At 22.8% G+C, this 21,201-nt stretch overlaps 5 protein-coding genes and 1 long non-coding RNA gene across 16 annotated transcripts; 3 read left to right on the plus strand and 3 right to left on the minus strand.

Moving 5' to 3' along the window:
* Positions 1-64: 64 nt before the first annotated feature.
* On the plus strand, positions 65-895 carry LOC122852227. The gene is made up of 2 exons (XM_044151896.1): positions 65-652; positions 722-895. The coding sequence occupies exons 1-2, from the start codon at positions 65-67 to the stop codon at positions 893-895; spliced, it is 762 nt and encodes a 253-aa protein (XP_044007831.1).
* Positions 896-924: 29 nt separating this feature from the next.
* LOC122852225 (spondin-1) lies at positions 925-10,152 on the minus strand. Of its 11 annotated transcripts, none has more exons than XM_044151884.1 (17): positions 9,951-10,131; positions 8,419-8,620; positions 5,728-5,968; positions 5,077-5,263; positions 4,836-5,000; positions 4,645-4,768; positions 4,436-4,566; positions 4,079-4,346; positions 3,722-3,890; positions 3,420-3,651; positions 3,176-3,289; positions 2,782-2,971; positions 2,458-2,628; positions 2,171-2,296; positions 1,752-2,000; positions 1,618-1,683; positions 1,277-1,551 (listed from the first exon to the last, which is right to left on the minus strand). In XM_044151884.1, exons 2-17 carry the CDS (start codon positions 8,618-8,620, stop codon positions 1,385-1,387), a joined length of 2,802 nt encoding a protein of 933 aa, XP_044007819.1. In that variant the 5' UTR covers positions 9,951-10,131; the 3' UTR covers positions 1,277-1,384. The 11 variants fall into 11 exon arrangements, with proteins under 11 accessions (XP_044007822.1, XP_044007828.1, XP_044007826.1 ...); XM_044151883.1 differs by having other exon boundaries at positions 1,330-1,557; positions 9,951-10,152; XM_044151885.1 differs by having other exon boundaries at positions 1,330-1,557; positions 4,157-4,346.
* A 347-nt stretch (positions 10,153-10,499) lies between these two features.
* LOC122852228 (spindle pole body component 110-like) lies at positions 10,500-13,489 on the plus strand. The gene is made up of 7 exons (XM_044151897.1): positions 10,500-10,745; positions 10,820-10,959; positions 11,029-11,241; positions 11,327-12,096; positions 12,185-12,581; positions 12,661-12,836; positions 13,338-13,489. Exons 1-7 carry the CDS (start codon positions 10,709-10,711, stop codon positions 13,360-13,362), a joined length of 1,758 nt encoding a protein of 585 aa, XP_044007832.1. The 5' UTR covers positions 10,500-10,708; the 3' UTR covers positions 13,363-13,489.
* LOC122852229 (splicing factor YJU2-like) lies at positions 13,401-15,032 on the minus strand. Its single transcript, XM_044151898.1, has 3 exons — positions 14,701-15,032; positions 13,900-14,613; positions 13,401-13,802 (listed from the first exon to the last, which is right to left on the minus strand). Exons 1-3 carry the CDS (start codon positions 14,722-14,724, stop codon positions 13,497-13,499), a joined length of 1,044 nt encoding a protein of 347 aa, XP_044007833.1. The 5' UTR covers positions 14,725-15,032; the 3' UTR covers positions 13,401-13,496.
* A 963-nt stretch (positions 15,033-15,995) lies between these two features.
* On the plus strand, positions 15,996-17,369 carry LOC122852230. The gene is made up of 4 exons (XR_006373800.1): positions 15,996-16,185; positions 16,413-16,534; positions 16,600-16,726; positions 16,812-17,369. It is a non-coding gene; the product is annotated as an uncharacterized LOC122852230 (long non-coding RNA).
* Positions 17,370-20,035: 2,666 nt separating this feature from the next.
* On the minus strand, positions 20,036-20,872 carry LOC122850967 (splicing factor YJU2-like). The gene is made up of 2 exons (XM_044150009.1): positions 20,849-20,872; positions 20,036-20,761 (listed from the first exon to the last, which is right to left on the minus strand). The coding sequence occupies exons 1-2, from the start codon at positions 20,870-20,872 to the stop codon at positions 20,036-20,038; spliced, it is 750 nt and encodes a 249-aa protein (XP_044005944.1).
* Between the last annotated feature and the right edge of the window lie 329 nt (positions 20,873-21,201).

A 21,201-nucleotide genomic window follows, 5' to 3' on the forward strand; every position in this document is an offset into this window, starting at 1 on the left:
TTTATCATACGTATTATTAAAAAAAAATTATTATACGATAAATAATTGAATTTTTTTTTAAATAATGACAACTGCCAGTAGAATAATTTGGCGTACAATTCGTGTATTTAATTATCCAAGATGTTGTATGTTAAACAACAACGTGACATCATTATCATCTTGTGTTAAAATTAATAATAAAAAAAATATAATATTAACATCAACAAGATCAATAAGTACAAGTAAATATTATTACCATGAAAATGATGTTATTGAAGAAGAAGTTAAAGCTAAAAAAAAAAAAATATTTATACCTAAAATAACATTATTATCAGAAAAAGATGAAATATCAGTTATGACACTTGATGAAGCACAAAAATTAGCTAAAAGAAGAGCATTAAAATTAATAAAAATTGTTGATTTTGATACTAAAACAGAAAGACCAATTTATAAATTAATGAATATTAGTGATTTTATTAAAGAAGAAAATAAAGCTAAAGCTGAAGCTAAAGAAGTTAAAGAAAATTCTATAAAAGAAGATAAAACAATAACAGTATCAAGTAAAATTGGTGATCATGATTTAAATACTAAAATTAAAAGTATGCTTAAAATGTTAGGTAAAAGACATGGTATTAGAGCTGTTATATCTGTTGATGGAAGTCAAGAAAAAGCTGTAAGTTAAAAATAATTAATTAACAATAAAAATAAACTAATAAATTAATTCATTAAATATTTATTTTAGGATGAAGTAAGAAATAAAATAATTGAAAGCTGTAAAGAAGTTGCTAAAGTTGTTACAAAAAGTGATGCAGCACATAATTTTAAAGTAACAATGCGTCCAATTATGCAAAAAGCCAAGGATAAGGTATTAAATGATGAAAAATCTAATGAACCAGAACAAAAAGAACAAGAATAATAATTTAACTGAAAAAATGTTAAAATTGTAAGATAGAATTTATTTTTTAATTATCAGTTTAAATAAAATTATCAGAATAATTATAATTCTGTTATTAAAAAATAAATATACTTGTTTTATTTTTTTTTTCTATGAATTTAAAAATGAATTATTAGACTAAACAAAATGATAATTAAATTTCGAAATAGAAAAAAATTTCATTTAATTATTTTAATTTTAATTTCGTTTAATTATATCTCAATTCATGTTGATTTTTTTTTATTTATTAAAATTTCAATCAATTAATACTGAATATTTTATTTCAAGATGAATATAATTTTTTTGTTTTATTTTAATATATTTTAATAGGAATGAATGGATAATATATTATTTATAATTATGTGCGTTTGTCATTAAATTTTATTATCAATATTATTAATTTAAATTGACAAAAACTTTTATTATCATTTTATTGAATTAATTTTTTAAATGATATTTAATTTGTTTTTATTATGAACAAGTAATAGAGCATTTTTGAAATTCAACTAAATCAGTACAAGGTTTTTCAGTTGGTCCATGTGTATCAACAATAATTTTTTTTGTGCGATGACGTAATGAATTGCCACAAGGTCCATCACATTTTGACCATGTTGACCATTGTGTTAATTTACAATCAGCTGAAACTTGAAAATATGTTAATTTAATTATTATAAATTTAATTATTAATTATTATTTTAATATACCTTGGTTGTGATCCCATTCAGGCCGACGATCTCGATATCTTCTTCGACGAGAATGACTGTGATCAGCTAAAATAAATTAATTGTATCATGTTAAATTTATATTGAATTTTTTTAGCTTTTATTTAACAACTTACCACATTCAGGACGTCTATGACATTTCATTTTTTTTGCCAATTTTGTTGGACATTTATTACCTCCATTTTTTGCTTTAACTAAAATTGCACGAGTTTTGTATGTATGATTTTTACAAATTTTACAAGGTGCCCAATCACTCCATTCTGTTACTTGACAATCAATTTTTTTATCATCATTTGTAACACGAGTTGTTGATACAACTTGGCTACCAGTTTGTATTCCATTAAAATCCTCAGTATCTTGATTTTCTTTAAAAGATAAAATCAAATTAATTATTTTCAAAAATCAATAATAGGATTATCATTTTTTTCCATTCTTGTCAAATTATTTATGTTATTTTTTAATTATAAATTGAAATATTTAAACTAATAGTAAGTGTGATGTATTTTTTTTTTTTTAAAAAAGAAAAAACAATCACCGTATTTAGCTCGTTTTGATTTTCCACTTCTTCTTTCACTTTGAGCTGGAATATGATAATTCAATAAACTACTCATTGTGACTTTGTGATTTTTTTGTTGTACATTATGACGAATTTTTATATTTTCTTTTATCCATTAATTTAATTTAAAAAGCATGAAAGCAAAAGCATGGTATACAAGTTAGTTATTCATATAAAATGTTAGTTAACAAAAAAAAAAAAAAAGTTTTAAATAGCTAGAAAATCAATATGAATAGATTAATAATGAAATAATGAACGAAACTTACTTCTCATATCGATGCAAATTTTTTTACAAGCTTCCATTGTATCAAAATTATTTTTATTACCATCACAACCAGTATAATCAAAATATTGACAACGTTGTTTTTCATTATCAAAATAAACACGTTTATATATACGTTGACAATTTCCTGGCATTAATGATTCAGAGCACATTTCTAAAAGTAAATGACGATGATGATTATGATGTCAATTAATAATATTATTTAAAAAAAAAAAAAAACAAAAAAAACAAGCACTGTTTAAGCGATGAAATAATTTCGATAGATTAATATATTTTTTTTTTTGAGATAAAATAAAATTATCAGTACCATCAGCAATTTCTGGTGTTATATTGCAATCATGTACTTCAGCCATACAATTAACATGTTGTTCTTTGCACTCATTGATACCCTGTGTATTGTCATTTGAAAATCTATAACGTGATTTTAATCCAGAACCACATGATACAGAACATGGACTCCATTGTGACCAAGGTCCATATGCATCTGCTGGACAATTCTGTAATAATTATTTATTTAAAAAATATTTAATTAAAATTAATTTTGTATACTTTGAAGAATGATGATGATGATATTGACAGCGAGAAATGGTACAGGCAAGTTAATAATGCATTTAAAATGGAAAAAAAAAATGAATTATTAAATTTTAATTTCATTATTGTCTATTGAATCAATTTTTTTTTTATTTGTTATTATCTCTCACCTGCAACCATTCCTCGGTTACATCTGGATTCTCGTTTTCTTCATTATTTTTATTTTCACTATCATCATCATCACCATCATCATCATCTTCAGCATTGTTTTCATCATTCGTCTCCTTGTATTTAAATCTTCAATAAATTTTACATCTTTTTTTTTTTTTTCTATTTCTATTACTATCATAATATCTTTCTAATTTTTTTGGCTTACTCTATATAAATAGTTGTTGTTTATTTTTTGTTACTTACTTCTTTTGTTTCTGAATTTTCACATGGTCCATTATCACAATCAAATGTTTCCTGTAATTGTGGACCATTTGCAATTGCCTTGCATTTTTTTCTGTGTTTTTTATGAATAAAATTACGAGATCTTGTTGTACTACCTTCACCACATGTTGTTGTACAAGAACTCCATGTACTCCATTCACTTAATTCACACTCAGGAGTACTTAATATTGTTCCTTCTTCTGTCTGTCCATTGCTATACATAAAACAAATAATTAAATAAAAAAAACAATAATAAAACATTATTAACAAAAAATATATATTACCAATTTGGATTATTAGCATAACAATCTCCTCTATCAGTAAGTGGCACATTACAATTATGTAATGCAGCAGCTTCTTTATCTTTATAATTTCTTTGACGTAATCTTGTACCTCGACCACATGTTACACCACATGGTCCCCATTCACCCCAACGAGTTGTTCTACAAGCTTCTATTTTTTGCCAATTAAATAAAATTAATTAGCATAATAAATTTAAAAATAAATAATACATAGCAAAATTATTTTTAAATAAAAAAAAAAAACAATGCAACTACAAAATAAATTAACAAAAATAAATAAATAAATAATAAAGCTTATAAAAAATTCAGCAAATAATAAAATAATAAAATAATACTTGCTATTTTTATTTCTTCTATTTGAATTATTATTATCATTATCTGATTCATTATTATTATTATTACTATCATTATCACCACCTGAATCTTGAGAAGATGTAGTTGTATCTCCACATGATTTCTCATATAACCGTTGACGATTTAAATGAAGTTTTGCCATTGGTTTCATATCTGGTCCCAGTGGATCAAAAAATGGTGATTGACTATCATTTGGCCAATCATTTGTTATTCGTCTTATTAACTGGGGTGGATCAGATAACGCATCTGGTGACTGGTTTTCAATGTAAATCATTATTTAATAGTATTAATAAAAAATAATAAATGAAATTATTATTATTACATTGAAATAAAATATTATACCATGTAAGTGATACCATCATCTGTTCCAACGTCAATTGGATACATGTTTAGTTCTTTATGTTCAATCCATGAACAATTTGGTAGACATAATTCAAGACCTGATACTCCAACTATCCAATCAGGTGATGGTACTTGATTTTTTAAAAAATAAATAATTAAAATTAATTATTTTTGTTTATATTTAAAATAAATTTAATGAAAATATTTACCAATCATTGATACTAGAGACATTAAATGATGTTGTTTATCAACTCTAAATACAGCAAATGTTTTTGATGTTACATTGGGATGTGTTATACCACGTGCTTTTATAATTGTTCTTATATGTTCACTCTAAAAAAAAAAAATTTATAACTTTAAAATGTTAATATAAAATAATTTAATTAATATTTTTTTTAACCTGATCTTTTAATTCGGATTCTAATTTTCTTGTTGATCCAAATTCAGCAACTTGTTGAAGCCCTTGACTAGCTGTTTCATTATAACGCCAAAATCTATAGTCTACTGTATGTGAAGCACCAATAACATCGGAAAATCTTGTTAGCCAACCTTTTGGCGGAAAATTCTAGTATATAAAAATATATATTTATTAATGTTTATTAATTGTCTAATGAGGGGGAAAAATAAAAAAATAAATATACTTTTGGATGAGTATTTCTTGACCAAATTCCTTCAAATGTAACTTCATATTTTGCTTCATCACATGCACAACAGTCTTGTAATACAGGACCTGGTTCATCAGCATCAGCTTTTGGATCTTGACAATAAACTTTTGATATACCTGCTTCATCCATATACCATGTTTCTGGAGTTTCCATTATTGTTGCTCTGTTTTTAATATTTACATATACATTTATATTACAAACTTTCATTCAAAATTATTTAATAAATAATGAGCTTTAAGTTTTTTTCTTGCAGATTACATGCGAATTTTAACGAGACCAGTCTATTGAGAATTTTCATCGTCAACTAGAGTAAAGGTAAGCTCAACAACTTTTTATTTTGGATTTAAATATAAAATTAGCAAACAAAAATATGTAAATTTTTAATAGATAATTTTGTAACTGACAAATGGCATAGTAAATTTTTGATATTTTAAAATCTCATTTCTAAAATATTATACATAACAAAACGCATATATTAATATCATCAAGACTACAGCTTTTTATAAGAGGATAAAAAACTTTATATAATTTTTAATGTTAAAAAAAAAAAAAAAAACATATAAGAGCATATTATTATTCTTTTTTTTTACTTTGTAATATAGATGATAGAATTTTCTTAAAAATTACCTGATCATAATACAGCCACTTCCTTCTGGTGGGCTTGTCCAAGTAACACTTATTTTTTCTTTTGATATTTTTGTTGATTCAACAACAGTATTTGGACATTTGTCAGAATATTTTGTTAAATTTTCATCAATTATATCAAATTTTCCTTCGACATTTGATGATTCATTTTTATTATCAGCTGTTAATATAAATCTTGTAAATTTACCTTGAATATTTGTTACATTGTAGCCATTTATTGTCACTATAAAAAATAAAAAATAAATAATTATACAAAGCATAGGATATAGATTAGCAAAATGTAAATGAAAATTCAAAAAATTATTTATCAAATTTATAAAACAGATATTAATTATTAATTAAAAACTTTCTAACTTGTAATTAAATTTTTTTTTAATTAACAATAAATAACAATTGATAATTAGAAAAAAAAAATATTTACAGACATTGGTTACATATATTCGACCCTCACAATATCATAAGATTGAACGGGGTCGATTTTTTTTTAGATATGGCTTCTAGATATATTGAAGGTCTTCCATGTTTAATTATTATTATTTTTTCTTCTTCATCTCTTATTTTCACACATATTATTTTTTTTTATAATAACTAATTTTTTTTAACTTTCAACATGCAGCTTTTTATTTGTTGCCTGGTTACTCGCGACGTTCCCAGGCAATCAAATTGCTTTGACGCCGGAGAAAAAAAAATAAAGAGACAAAAAATTAAATTTATTTTATTCGGTACCACGTGTCAGTAAAACTCATATCGACTGTATGTTTTAAATAACTTACTCACTAAAAATTACTAACACAAGTTTATAAATAAATGCGTAAAAAAAAAATTACAAAATAATAATATAAATATGCTACATTACACATGTCAACAGATTAATCATTTTTTTAAATTTTAACTAGCTTAAATAATTTTTTGTTAGAAAGAAAAATCAAAAGAAAGATCTGATTGATCAATTAAACTTTTTGATATTGAAATAACTATTAATATATATAAATTAATTAATGACAAATATAAAAATAAATATTTAAAGCAATATAATGTGAAGCCCAAGTTGATGTTTGTGTTTAAAATGATTTCTCATGTCCTTGAATTAAGTAAAAAAAGGCTTGAAAGAGTTAAATTAGTCATACATATTAAAGCAAATAGCCTTCATGAAACGTGTCATGTTACAAAACAAAAAAAAAAAAAACAAAACAAAAATAATTATAAATTTTGTTAAAATAGTTTCTTCTGTTTGTGCTTGTTAATATATTTTTAACAGAGTTTATGTTGACACGTGCGTTATTTTGATGATTAGTTTTGAGGGTAGTTAATTTGCATGTATAATAATTAAATTTATTTATAATTATATAAATTTGTTTGTATCAGGAAGAGGAAAAATATTAAACAGACATTTTTTTTTATTCTCGCGTTTTCCCTTAATTTGTCAGAAAAAAAAATTAAATAAATTGAAAAAGGGGTATTTAATTAAATACCCAGTCGCTTTTTTTCTAATTTTTTTATTTTTTATTTTTTTATTTCAACTAAACGACAAGTGAAAGAATTTTTATCGTTACTATAAAAAGTGTCTAGATAATTTTTAAATAATATTTAAAAAAATTTACATTTTATATTTTTAAAAATTATTATAATAATTATCAGACAAATTTAAGATAGATATTTTTTTTCTTTAAATAATCTTTGAGAGAAAAAAAAAAATTGGAAAATATATATATTTGAGCCGATTAATCCGATCGATCGAATTGACATAATGAAATTTCTGTTCTTGACGTGAAGCATTAAAAAAATACTCTAAGTAAATGAAAAAAGTATGAAAAAAAAATTATTTTTTTTTTATTTAAACTTTACAATCAACTTTGCAATATTATTTTTTAAATCTTCAATTCGGTATTTTTTTTTTTTTTTCCAATAAATTTACACAAGCCAATTTGTACAAATAGAAGAATAAAAAAAAAAAAAAATCAAAAAGAATATATACCGAGATTTAGGGAAATTTTTTTGAATCCGATTACACTGACAAGCCAATAAAAAATTTATTTGTAATTGAATGCACAAACACTGGCATTTCAATCAATCAAAAATACAAAAATGCGTGATTGAAATATTGTTTGTTCAAAGAATAAATTCCAATTGAAGAAATAAAAAAAAAACATATACATATTTTTAAATTTCCAACACAATTATATTCTTTTTTAAATAATATATTTCATTAATAAAATTTAACGTTGAAATTAATTAAATAGTTTAAATTAAAAATTAAAAAAAGAAAAAAATTTAATAATTATTAATATTTTCTGACTCAATAAATATATATGTATATAAAACTCTTCCAAGTTTAAATTAATCAATGAACAAAAAAACACTTGACCTTTTTCAAGACTGAATATTCATGGATTACTATCTTAATGACACTTCAATATCGTTTAAATCAAATCAGATTTTAAAACGCGATAAAATTGTCTCTTGAAGTGAAACAATTATAATCAAATCGAGGAAGAAGAAAAAAAAAATAAAATAATTATAATAACAATTTATCATCAAAGAAAAAGGCTGTGTATATAATTTTGATAAATCATTTTTATATTTTTTTTTAATAAATTTCTAATGAACTATACAATTTTTATACATTCAACTTTAATTATTTTTTTTATTCAAATAAATTAGTTATCTACTTACCAGTGTATGCAACATTTGGCATATATTGTTCAACGATTTCAGTTTGATTAAGTGCCCACATATTAATGGCAAATCTACCTTCCAGAGAAATTGGTGAAGTAGTAACTCCCTCAAGTCTTCTATCACATTTTGCACAATTTGTTTTATCAATAATAAATATTAATAATAATATTGAAATAAATAAACGTACATGATAAGCCATCTGTAAAAAAAAAAAATATAACAAAAATATTTAATTAATTTATACATATTTTAAAGACAACAATGTTGAGTGTTTTCCCCTTTTTTTTCGTAAAGCTCTATTCAATAAAAAACATTGAAAAATTATTTTAAAATATTAATAAAAATTAAAGCTATAAGAAAAAAAATAAATTTATGGTAATTTGAAATTAATGTTTATGCATATAAGGTGATTGAAGTTTAATAATAATAACAATTATCATTTTGTATTGACCATCAAAGTAGCATTTCCATTTGCATGATTGGACCGCATGTTATACTATAATTGGCAATAGATGAGAGTAAAGTGATCATGGGCGTTAGAGATATACATTTACAAAGAGGGATGAGGGTGATTGTACACATCAAATGTAATATATCTATTTGTATTTATAATGGTTAAATGCAAAATAGATGTTTATGTTTTCATACGTGATTAATTAATAAAACTATAAAATATAAATTAATCAAATAATTTAATTTAATCAAAAAAATATAATTAGATATTTTTTTTTTAAATAGAAAGTATATAAATTAAATTTTAAAAAATACTTGGAAATAAAATTATAAAGCTTTGAGAGCTTTCATTGGTATATAGATGATGATAAAATATATATGTGTGATAAATAACTCATATCATTTTCATATTAATATATGAAATACCTTTGAAGCTTATATATATATCAATATACATTGAATGAAATTTCTACATATATATGGCAAAGTTTTTTGCTGGACTTGTGAATCCTTTGAAAATATAATAAATATTTTATTTCATATATCTATTTGATATTTATACTATCTACATTTTTAGCTATGAAAAAGCTTCTACACATATTTTCTTACCAACTCAATATGAGTTTAAGCAAAAATACGTTGAAATAATATTTGCTTTAAAAAATTAATTAACATTATGAATATTTTTTTAAAGTTATTAAATTTATCATTATTATTATGTGAAAGATAAAATATTTGAAATTTTTTTTTTCATTATAGCTAAGTATTTAGAGATTATAAATTTTTTTAATCTTTTAAAGTTTGATAAAAAGTTTGAAGATTTAGCTCGACAAATATTAATTAGTAAAAAATTTTTTATTATTTTTGACGTTGATAATTTAATTGTTAGGTATTTAATTATTTTTTTAAAATAAAAAAATAAGAGTAACGTGAATATTGAGCTTTTTTTTGTTTAGTTATTTGAATAAAATTTATGAGTTAAAAAAAGAAAGCTATTATCAAAATGAAATATTTCAAATTTAGGAAATATTTGCTTGTTAAATATTTGGTTTTTATAATAATAATTAAAAACTCACATTCGAATTTTTTATAATTTTTTTTTCAGTAAAATAATGATACACTTGAGTTAAAAAAAAAAAAAAATATAAAACAAAAATTTTTATAAGCTACGTTATACGTCACGTGGTAATTTGTTTTGAGATAAAAAAGCTCTTGATCACGTCTGTTTGGTTCGCGGTTTTACTGAATACTGTGATGTTGAAGAGTACACGACTGACTGACTTTTTATAGAAATAGTTTTTTCTTTTTTTATTCAAGCTCAACACAATAATACGTTCTAACTTGTAGGAAATTTGTTGTGATGCGCACGCCGCAAAATTTAATTCCACAATTATTCATTAATAATGAAAAATAATTTTTTTTATAATCTTATAATTAAATTGATAATTAATTTAATTAATTTTCATAATATGTTTTAAAGGATTTTCGAATTTTTAAATATAAACAAAAAAGCACTTTGACTTTATATATATATATTTTTTTTTTAAATAAAAAAATATAGAACTTGAATATTTGATTGAACGAAAAAAAAAAAAAAAAATGAAATTTAAATAAACAATTGATTTATGGAAAAAAAAAAAGGTTGCCATTAGTGACAAAATAAATTTTATTTATACAATTTATTTTTTCTATTAATGGAAAAATTTTATATTTTATATTCTCAATTATATTGATATTTTATTTATTTTTTTTTTTAAATTTTTATATATAAAGGAAAAAAAAAAAATCAAAAAACTAGATAATATATATTTTTGATAATAAAATTATCATAATTATGTCAGGATTGAAACTCAAACAAGCTGGTTCAAGTGGTTCGTTTTTAATTTATTTAATTTATAAAAAAAAAAATTATTTTTCATATCACGAGTTATTGATAAAATGTTAGGTAATATTTCTGATGTTGATGAAAAAACCCGAATTTTAAAAACAACAAGATCAGCGACACATGGTAGATCACCATCAGTGACTGGTGTTAAAAGTAAAATTCCAAAAAATGTTAATCAAAATCGTGGTGGTATATCGGCCGTAAGTTGATCAAAAAAATAATTATTTATACAAATAAATAATATAAAAAATGAAAAAAAAAATATTTAGAAATCAGATGAAATGGCTCCAGAGATATTTCCAGAAAGACCAAATTCACAGGGTAATTTACCAGGAAGAAGATCAATTTCACGAAATGGACGTCCAATTACAGCAAAACAAAAAAGTTCAGCATTAGGAATGCATAGACGATCATTAGAAAGTAAAATTCTTGCACAAAAACATTCATTGATGATATTAAAAAAAGACATTGACGAAAAACAAGTAATTAATTTGCAATAATAAAATGTTTTTAAATAATATAATTATAAACTAATTTGCTTTTTATTTTCTAATCGAAAAACCAAAGAAAAATGCAATTGAATTGGTTAAAAAAATGAATCAATTAAGAGATAAATTAATTGCTGCTGGTGGTGATGATCCTGGTAAAATTGATTCAATAAAAATATTTACAGATCAACCAAATATAATTGATAATGATAAATCAATGATAACAAGTTTAAAAAAAGATTCAACAATAACAAAAGAATTAATTTTTAAAATAAAAAATAATTTAGATAAAGAAACAAATGGAGTATTAGAATTTTATCAAATTGAATTTAATAAAAATTGTGAATTATTAAAAAATTTATATGATTATTTTAAAGATAATGATTTTATTAAACCAGAAATATTACAACAACTTATTGATCATAAAAATAATGAAGATAATGTAAATTTAAATTTAAATTTATCAAAAAAAAAATATGATGATATTAAATTAAATTTAGATGAAAAAATTGATGTAATATGGAATGAAATTGAATCATCATATTCAGAAATTGAAAAAATTTCATCAGTTGGTAGTGATGTCAATGAAATGCGACAAAAATTGAATGAACAATTTGAAAATATTAAAAATATAAATGATGAAAAAATATTATTAAATGATAAATTAAATTCACAAGAAATAAAAATTAAAGAATTAGAAAATTTGAATTTGAATTATTTAAAGGAAATAAGTAAAGTTGAGATTAAATTAAAAGAAGAAAATTTATTGAATGAAAAAAAAATTAAATCATATGAAGAATTACTCAAACATAATGAAGAAATTATTCAAGATTTAACAAAAAAATTGGAGTAATTAATTATCCTATTTTAATTTAAATATTTCGTTTTGTTTTTTTGAATTTTTATTATTGTTTTTTAATTTTTTTTTCAATTTTAGAGAGGCAAAATTAAATAAAGAAAATGTAATTGTTAAAGAATCAATTGATAAAATAAATAATGATGATAAAATTGAAATTGAATCATTAAAAGAAAAATTAAAAATGCTTGAAGAAACTTGTAATGCTAAAATTTTAATGGAAAAGAAAAATTTATCAGCAAAATATCAAGAAAAATTGATAAACAAAGATAAAGAGCTGAAAGATTTAAAAACTGAGCTTCAAAAAATTGATAAAACTTATGAAATTGCTGAACAATCAAGAAAAATTAAATCATTAGAAATTGAGGTTGAAAAATTAAATAAAATTGTTTGTGAAAAAGAAAAACAATTATTAAGATGTGATGAAATTATTTCAATTTTAAAAGACACTGATGAAAGTCAAGGAAATTCAAAACAAGTTTGTTTTATTTTTTTATTATTTAACTAATTAAAATTATATATTTTTAAATTAAAAATTGAATTATTTTGTATTTAAGATGAAAATAAGTGATATAATGAAAACACTTGAAGAAAAAATAAGTCAAATAAATAATCTTGAAATAATTGTTAAACAATTTGAAAATCAAGAACGTAGTTCACAAGAACAACGTACACGTCTTGAACGTAGAATTGCACAATTGGAACTTGAAAAAAATTATCAAAATAATAATCGGTATGTTTCTGATAATATTAATAATAATAATAAATTTAAAAAAAAAAATAAGGTACATTTTTCATCATCTTTAAATAGTAAAAAAAATAATAAAAAAAATATTGAAAATTTTTATAAATGGCTTATTGAACCATCAAAAAAATTTACAAATGTTATTCCATTAATGACCTGTGATAATGATCTTGATTTTCATATTTATAAAGTTGATAGTAAACGTGGCAGACGTTTAATTAGTTGTAAAAAATATTACCTCTAAAAATTTTAATAGATAACACTAAAAACAAAAAAAAAAACTAGTAATTTTATTTTTAAATAATGTTTTTTTCATTATTCTTTTTAATGGATATCTAATTCAACAGGCCATATAAATTATCTATCAAAAATAATGATAATAATATTGAATTTAACTGTTGAAAAAGATTGAAAATTAATTTATTAGTAGTAATTTAATTTTTATTTATTAACAAATATTATATATTGATTTATATTATTTATTTTTAGGAATAAAAAATTCGGCATTATATAAAGATAACAAGTGTCTCTGTATTTCTGATTTTGTATCATCAAAAATTCATCTTTTGGGTGTTGTTTTTTTTTATAAAATTAACATTTTAAAAAATTGTATTTAATAAATTTTCTAATAATGAAATAAATAATTTGTCAATCACTATCTTCACTGTCAGTATCAGAATATGATCCTAAAAGTAAAAGTCCAGTTTTTTTAGCTGTTGATTCGGATTTTGAATCATTGGCTGATGGTGGTGGTGGTGGTGGTGCTGGTGTTGTTATTGTTGTTGTTGTTGCTGGTTTAACTCCAAGAATTATATTTTTTTTAACTAAATTTAAATATTTTTTTTGTCGACTTGGTAATACATCCTTCGAAGATACCAGTAATGATGTTGCTGATCGAGAAGATGATTCTAATGTTGATGATGACGATGATGATGAAGCAACATCAATTGGTTTCTATGAAAATAAAAAATACACAAGTATTAATAAAAGTTAAGTAAAAAAAAAAAGAAAATAAATTGTTAAGTCATTAATATTATTATTAAATTATTACCTTGTTAATGCTTACTGATGTTGAGTCATGAACAGACGTTACATTATCAGTTTTAGCGATTTTTTTTGAAGGCAATAAATCGTCATCAGTTAATTCAATAATTTCTTCTTCAACAACTGTACGTTTTTTTTTGTTAAATACTGATTGAACAAATTCTTCATCAATTTCTTCTTGTTCTTTAATTGTTTTTTCTCTTGCACTTTTTGTATCATATTGTTCTAACATTTGATCATAGTCAATTGTTTGTTGTCGTCTATTTAAATCTTTTAAATTATCTAATGATTCTAAAACATCAATTTCTTGTTTTGATTGTTGAGTTCTTTTTTCTAATAATTTCATTGGATTTGTTGCTTCTTCTTCTTTTAATTCATCATCTTCTCTTTGTGCTTGTTCTTCAGCTAATTTAAGTGCCATAAAATTTCTTGTTGCACCAGCTTCAATAACATAATCAGTTTTTTCTGGATCAGTTTTAAATGATATTTCTTGTAAACATCTTGTACATTTTATATAAAATCTGTATATTCTTATACCAAGATAATCATCACCATCAACATCTTCTTTTCTAGCATTAAATTTTTTTCCTTTATAAATATATTCACCACATGCATTACATTTCATATTGAATGGTGCCATTAATCTCACAGTATATTGACGATTTTTTGACAACTTCATACGTGGTATTTTTGATGGATCAAAATCCGGTGGATAATATTTCTAAAAAAAAAAAAACAAATATTCGTTATTATCAGTTATAAATAAATTAAAGAAGATCAACAAATTATTGTTTTTTTTTTTACTTACATTTAATACTTTACGTTCCGACATTTTGCTGGTTTATTTATAAACTTATATTAACAATAAAAATGACTGAAAATGCTTGTTAATCAACTTGAATGTACGTTGATTTACATTAATTATTTTGAGGTTAACAAATGTTTTAAGCGTTTGTAAAACGTTATTTGGACTGATTCACTGACAAGAAATATTATTCACTCTAGTCTTCACGTTTATTTTTAGATTATGTTTCCAATTTGATAAATTTATACGATGCTGATACGATTAGGTTTTTTTTATTATTTCAACAAAACCTAGAGCTCGAGGTAAACTCCATAGGTATGTTTATTGTTGTTATTGTTTATGGCAAAAAAAAAAAAAAATTGACAAAAAAATAGTCGATAATTTTTCAAATAGATGGCGTGACGAAATCCAAAATGGCCGCGCCTTTGTGAGAGAGAAAACCTGTGGCGTTCAGTGTTGTGACATTTTACACTTATTATTGTAATAATGATTGTTAAATAATTATAAATTGTTATTTAATCGATTAATTAAATTTTTCTAAACAAAATGTGATATAAATTATTACGAACTTTTGTGAATTTTGTCCAAAATTAATGGACATGTCAAAGCTCTTGAAGCTGACAAAGCTTGTTAAATAATGGAAAAATGACATGTAAATATTATGTTTTTTCATTGTTATTAATTATTTAGTGCATAAACAAACATAATTACGTGGTTTTTATCAATAATTAAGCTAGAAATAAATTAATTATTTGAGGTTAGATTGTCATTTGTTACAAAGACAATGAATGTAATAATTTATTTATAAATGTTTATAAAAATTTATTATTCATAGCATTGTTGTAGCATCCTTGTTGTATAATAATGGTTTTTTTAATAATAACAATCAAAAAAATGTCAACTATTTCAATATTACTTTTCCATTGTTTGAAACTTTTGTTAGTTTTTATTGTCAGTGTTTAGTCTTTATTTTTTAACATCGAGACTTGATTTTCTACTGTTAATTTGTTATTTAGTTTATTGTACACCTTTTTTCACTTTTTTTTTATTGTTTATAATATTTTCGATTTTTGCAGATACCAAAATTGTTCCTGAGATAACAATGTGTTATTCAGGAAAATTCATAAAACACAATTATTAAAAATAGGACAAAAAAAAAAATAACTAAATTGGTTTGTCATTGAAGCCAAAATCATTTTAAACTCATTAAAGTGAGTTACTTTTTTTATCTTTAAAAATTAAAATATAGTTTTATGCTTACCCAATAACGATTTTATAAATTATTGTTACAGTTGCATCAAACTTATCCATGGGAAAGACATTAGTCCTTATAATATGGAAATAAAATATACAAAAGCTTCAATGATAAAGAAAAAAAAGCTACTGCACTATTTGAAACACTTGAAACAACTGAGGCTCCTTGTCTGTTAAAATACAATATAAAAAATACAAAGTTAATAATGACTTTTATGATGAGTATATGATAAGGTACGTTGATTTTAGTTTGGGTTGCCAAGTGGTTTAAAAATTAATATAATAATCATGAAATACTGGTAAACTTTAAGCTGCAACAAAGCAACAAAAAAAACCGCTTCGACAATGATAAATCCTTGATAATGAAAAATCATTACTTAATTATTTTTGTTCCTAATAATTGCTCCTATTTGAAAAATACTTATACCATAATATTTATTCAATATTTTTATTGTTTATAGCAAGAAGTATGGCTAAAATATTTGATGTGTTGATGCAATTAATCAACTAACATTTTCAAAAATGAGTCTAAACAAATGACTAAATTGGTTTGTCATTGGAGCCGAGATCATTTTTAAGTCTAGTGAGTTATTTTATTGCATTTTTTATAAAACAAAGTATTTACCATATAATAATTGATTGTTACAGTTGCATCATCCAGTTCATCTATTGGAAAAGCATTAGTCTTGCTAATGTATTTGAAATAAAATATAGCTATGACAAGCTTCAATGATGCAGATAGTGAAAAGAGAGTTACTGCACTATTTTAAGTACAGTGAGTTAATTTATTTATTCATTTTTAAAAATACAAGTACAGTCCAGTATTCACTCAATAATAATTTAATTATTTATTGTTACAGTTGCATTATCAAGTTTATTCATGACAAAAGCAATAATGGAGATAATAAAAAAACACTAACGTAGAAAAAGATCCACTGCACTATTTAAAATAATCGAGACAACTGAAACTGTTTTAGTGCTAAAATATAACATGAAAAATACCAAGTGAATGAAGTTAATGTTAAAAGTGTCATATAATCCGTCGTTGGCTTTAGTTTGTGTTACCAAGTGTTTTAAAAATTGAATTACATTGTTTATAAACTAAATGATAATTCAACGATCATGAAATACTGGCACACTTGAATCACCCAACAAAATGCATCAAGACTATCTACATGATATTATGCTTCAACAAAAATAAATCCTTGATAATGAAAAATCATTGCTTAACTATTGACATTTTGCATGTGCAATTACACTAAAAAAATGTCTAGTTTAAATGAAATCCAAGTGTTATAAAGTACTTTGACACTAGTTGGTCTTACCAAGTGTTTTAAAAATTAAGTAAATTATTTATAAACTATTTGATAATTCAACGATTATGTAAGACTTACTTGAACTATCAAAAAAATGCATCAAGACCATCCACATGATATAATGCTTCAACAATGATGAATCTTTGATTAACTACAAAATTGAATACTATGACATGGTGCTGGTATTGATTGATTTTATGCTCTTTCAAATGTGCCACTTACTGTTGTTATTGGTGAACATTTACTTGTTTTCGTAGAGCTTTATCATCAATGTTTATGAAAAATTCCTTTGATAAGCCGCGGTTGTTGCTCATAATCGAACGACCTGTCGCTCTTTACAATTTCAAGAAAGATATGCCTCTACTAGAAAGAATGCTAAAAATATTATAAACAGCTGGCTTGAGATCTTCTTTTCAAAGTGATAAATTGTTTTAAAATAATAACAATAAATACTATTTTAAAAATATAATAATGTTAAAAAGTGAATCATCAAACCAACAAGAATAAAATATTTAAAATAATTTAATATAAAAAAAAAAAAACTCAACTAATTTATAAACTATAATGTGGTGTAAAAGTGGTAAAAAATGATCAGTGTTTTCTGCTGATCAGATAAAATCATTATGAACTACTACATGGTGTTGGAGCATTTTGATGACCAGCGTGGGAAGATGAAAATCCTCTAAAAAGGTAGGATTTTATTTAATTATTAATTGTATTCATATGATTGCATTTATGATCTTCTTTAAAACACCATCATGCTGTTTTTATTTTTTTTACTCTGATCTATGTATTATGCGATAATTTAATTGAAAGAAAAAAATTTATACTTAGACCGACTTTAGCTCCTTGCAAAGATTTTGCTAAAAGAAATCCTCCCATTATATTATTTTGGTGTTATTTTACATGCAGCTTTGAGCGCAACTAATTAATTAATATATCAAACAATTCACCTTATTGATAGGCTTTAAAATATTATATGAAATTCGATACAACAATAATTAATAAAAGAAAAAAAAATAATGGATGCATGCCACTAAAAATCAAATGAATTATATTTTGATAATAAATATTCTATTAAAAAGATAAAAATTTAATATATCAAATGACAAAATTGCTAAAATAATTTTGAATAAAGTAATAATAGTTATTTAATAAATAAATATTTATTATTTATAACAAAGCTATTCGATTGTAATTTGTTTAACACAAATATTAATTCATCATCAATTAGCTATTACTTAAAAGTAATGACTGCTGTTTGATTCATTCACTGCTGTCTTTAAAAAAATTGTTTTATAATTAAATTCCAACAGTCATATAATATATCAATAAATGTTTTAAATTCACCAATGAATATACCGTTTATATTTATCATAAATGCTCCAACGTTTGATAGTTTCATATCCGACTATAATTGATAAACAAAAACATGGTGATTGCATAAGTTTTGCTGACAAACTTTTTCACGAATTGTTTGTGAAAAAGAAAAACAATTATTAAGATGTGATGAAATTATTTCAATTTTAAAAGACACTGATGAAAGTCAAGGAAATTCAAAACAAGTTTGTTTTATTTTTTTTTTTATTATTTAACTAATTAAAATTATAAATTTTTTAATTAAATTTGAATTATTTTTTATTTAAGATGAAAATAAGTGATATAATGAAAACACTTGAAGAAAAAATAAGTCAAATAAATAATCTTGAAATAATTGTTAAACAATTTGAAAATCAAGAACGTAGTTCACAAGAACAACGTACACGTCTTGAACGTAGAATTGCACAATTGGAACTTGAAAAAAATTATCAAAATAATAATCGGTATGTTTCTGATAATATTAATAATAATAATAAATTTAAAAAAAAAAAATAAGGTACGCTTTTCATCATCTTTAAATAGTAAAAAAAATAATAAAAAAAATATTGAAAATTTTTATAAATGGCTTATTGAACCATCAAAAAAATTTACAAATGTTATTCCATTATTGACCTGTGATAATGAGCTTGATTTTCATATTTATAAAGTTGATAGTAAACGTGGCAGACGTTTAATTAGTTGTAAAAAATATTACCTCTAAAAGCTTTAATAGATAACACTAAAAACAAAAAAAAAAAAAACTAGTAATTTTATTTTTAAATAATGTTTTTTTAATTATTCTTTTTAATGGATATCTAATTCAACAGGCCATATAAATTATCTATCAAAAAAAATGATAATAATATTAAGTTTAACTGTTGAAAAAGATTGAAAATTAGTGTCTCTGTATCTCTGATTTTGTATCATCGAAAATTCATCTTTTGGGTGTTGTTTTTTTTTTTATAAAATTAATATTTTAAAAAATTGTATTTAATCAATTTTATAATAATGAAATAAATAATTTGTCAATCACTATCTTCACTGTCAGTATCAGAATATGATCCTAAAAGTAAAAGTCCAGTTTTTTTAGCTGTTGATTCGGATTTTGCATCATTGGCTGATGGTGGTGGTGGTGCTGGTGTTGTTGTTGTTGTTGTTGTTGCTGGTTTAACTCCAAGAATTATATTTTTTTTAACTATATTCAAATATTTTTTTTGTCGATTTGGTAATACATCCTTCGAAGATACCAGTAATGATGTTGCTGATCGAGAAGTTGATTCTAATGTTGATGATGACGATGATGATGAAGCAACATCAATTGGTTTCTATGAAAATAAAAAATACACAAGTATTAATAAAAATTAAGTAAAAAAAAAAGAAAATAAATTGTTAAGTCATTAATATTATTATTAAATTATTAGCTTGTTAATGCTTACTGATGTTGAGTCATGAACAGACGTTACATTATCAGTTTTAGCGATTTTTTTTGAAGGCAATAAATCGTCTTCAGTTAATTCAATAATTTCTTCTTCGACAACTGTACGTTTTTTTTTGTTAAATACTGATTGAACAAATTCTTCATCAATTTCTTCTTGTTCTTTAATTGTTTTTTCTCTTGCACTTTTTGTATCATATTGTTCTAACATTTGATCATAGTCAATCGTTTGTTGTCGTCTATTTAAATCTTTTAAATTATCTAATGCTTCTAAAACATCAATTTCTTGTTTTGATTGTTGAATTCTTTTTTCTAATAATTTCATTGGATTTGTTGCTTCTTCTTCTTTTAATTCATCATCTTCTCTTTGTGCTTGTTCTTCAGCTAATTTAAGTGCCATAAAATTTCTTGTTGCACCAGCTTCAATAACATAATCAGTTTTTTCTGGATCAGTTTTGAATGATATTTCTTGTAAACATCTTGTACATTTTATATAAAATCTCTTTATTGTTATACCAAGATAATCATCACCATCAACATCTTCTTCTCTAGCATTAAATTTTTTTCCTTTATAAATATATTCACCACATGAATTACATTTCATATTGAATGGTGCCATTAATCTCGTAGTAGATTGACTATTTTTTGACAACTTCATACGTGGTATTTCTGATGGATCAAAATCCGGTGAATAATATTTCTAAAAAAAAAAAAAACAAATATTCGTTATTATCAGTTATAAATAAATTAAAGAAGATCATTAAATTATTATTTTTATTTTACTTACATTTGATACTTTACGTTCCGACATTTTGCTACTTTATTTATAAACTTATATTAACAATAAAAATGACTGCTAATCAGCTTGAATGTCTTTGATATTTTTGTGCTTTTGTACGTTTATTTAACAATAATTATTTTGAGGTTAATAAATGTTTTAAACGTTTGGAAAACGTTATTTGGACTGATTCACTGATAAGAAATATTCACAGTTGTTTACAGTCTTCACTCTAGTCTTGACGTTTTTTTTTAGATTATGTTTCAAATTGATAAATGAATTTATATACAAAACTTTGTTGTTTAGGGTTTTTTATATATTGAATAATCAACAGTCATATAATATTTAAATAAATGTTAAAA

Source organism: Aphidius gifuensis, linkage group LG3, assembly GCF_014905175.1.
Source record: "Aphidius gifuensis isolate YNYX2018 linkage group LG3, ASM1490517v1, whole genome shotgun sequence".
NCBI lineage: Eukaryota > Metazoa > Arthropoda > Insecta > Hymenoptera > Braconidae > Aphidius > Aphidius gifuensis.

What these genes read in the sequence shown, in the direction of transcription:
- LOC122852227 (XM_044151896.1), top strand. Translation starts at nt 65, where the DNA reads ATGACAACTGCCAGTAGAATAATTTGGCGTACAATTCGTGTATTTAAT. An exon ending in ATGGAAGTCAAGAAAAAGCT is followed by an intron (nt 653 to 721) that starts GTAAGTTAAAAA and finishes TATTTATTTTAG; the next exon opens with GATGAAGTAAGAAATAAAAT.
- LOC122852225 (XM_044151883.1), bottom strand. Translation starts at nt 8,620, where the DNA reads ATGGCTTATCATGTACGTTTATTTATTTCAATATTATTATTAATATTT. An exon ending in ATGATGGTATCACTTACATG is followed by an intron (nt 4,347 to 4,435) that starts GTATAATATTTT and finishes ATTGAAAACCAG; the next exon opens with TCACCAGATGCGTTATCTGA. An exon ending in AATTTGCATCGATATGAGAA is followed by an intron (nt 2,297 to 2,457) that starts GTAAGTTTCGTT and finishes AATGGATAAAAG; the next exon opens with AAAATATAAAAATTCGTCAT.
- LOC122852228 (XM_044151897.1), top strand. Translation starts at nt 10,709, where the DNA reads ATGTCAGGATTGAAACTCAAACAAGCTGGTTCAAGTG. An exon ending in GATTTAACAAAAAAATTGGA is followed by an intron (nt 12,097 to 12,184) that starts GTAATTAATTAT and finishes TTTCAATTTTAG; the next exon opens with AGAGGCAAAATTAAATAAAG. An exon ending in AATTATCAAAATAATAATCG is followed by an intron (nt 12,837 to 13,337) that starts GTATGTTTCTGA and finishes ATTTATTTTTAG; the next exon opens with GAATAAAAAATTCGGCATTA.
- LOC122852229 (XM_044151898.1), bottom strand. Translation starts at nt 14,724, where the DNA reads ATGTCGGAACGTAAAGTATTAAAT. An exon ending in CGGAACGTAAAGTATTAAAT is followed by an intron (nt 14,614 to 14,700) that starts GTAAGTAAAAAA and finishes TTTTTTTTTTAG; the next exon opens with AAATATTATCCACCGGATTT. An exon ending in CATCAGTAAGCATTAACAAG is followed by an intron (nt 13,803 to 13,899) that starts GTAATAATTTAA and finishes TTATTTTCATAG; the next exon opens with AAACCAATTGATGTTGCTTC.
- LOC122850967 (XM_044150009.1), bottom strand. Translation starts at nt 20,872, where the DNA reads ATGTCGGAACGTAAAGTATCAAAT. An exon ending in CGGAACGTAAAGTATCAAAT is followed by an intron (nt 20,762 to 20,848) that starts GTAAGTAAAATA and finishes TTTTTTTTTTAG; the next exon opens with AAATATTATTCACCGGATTT.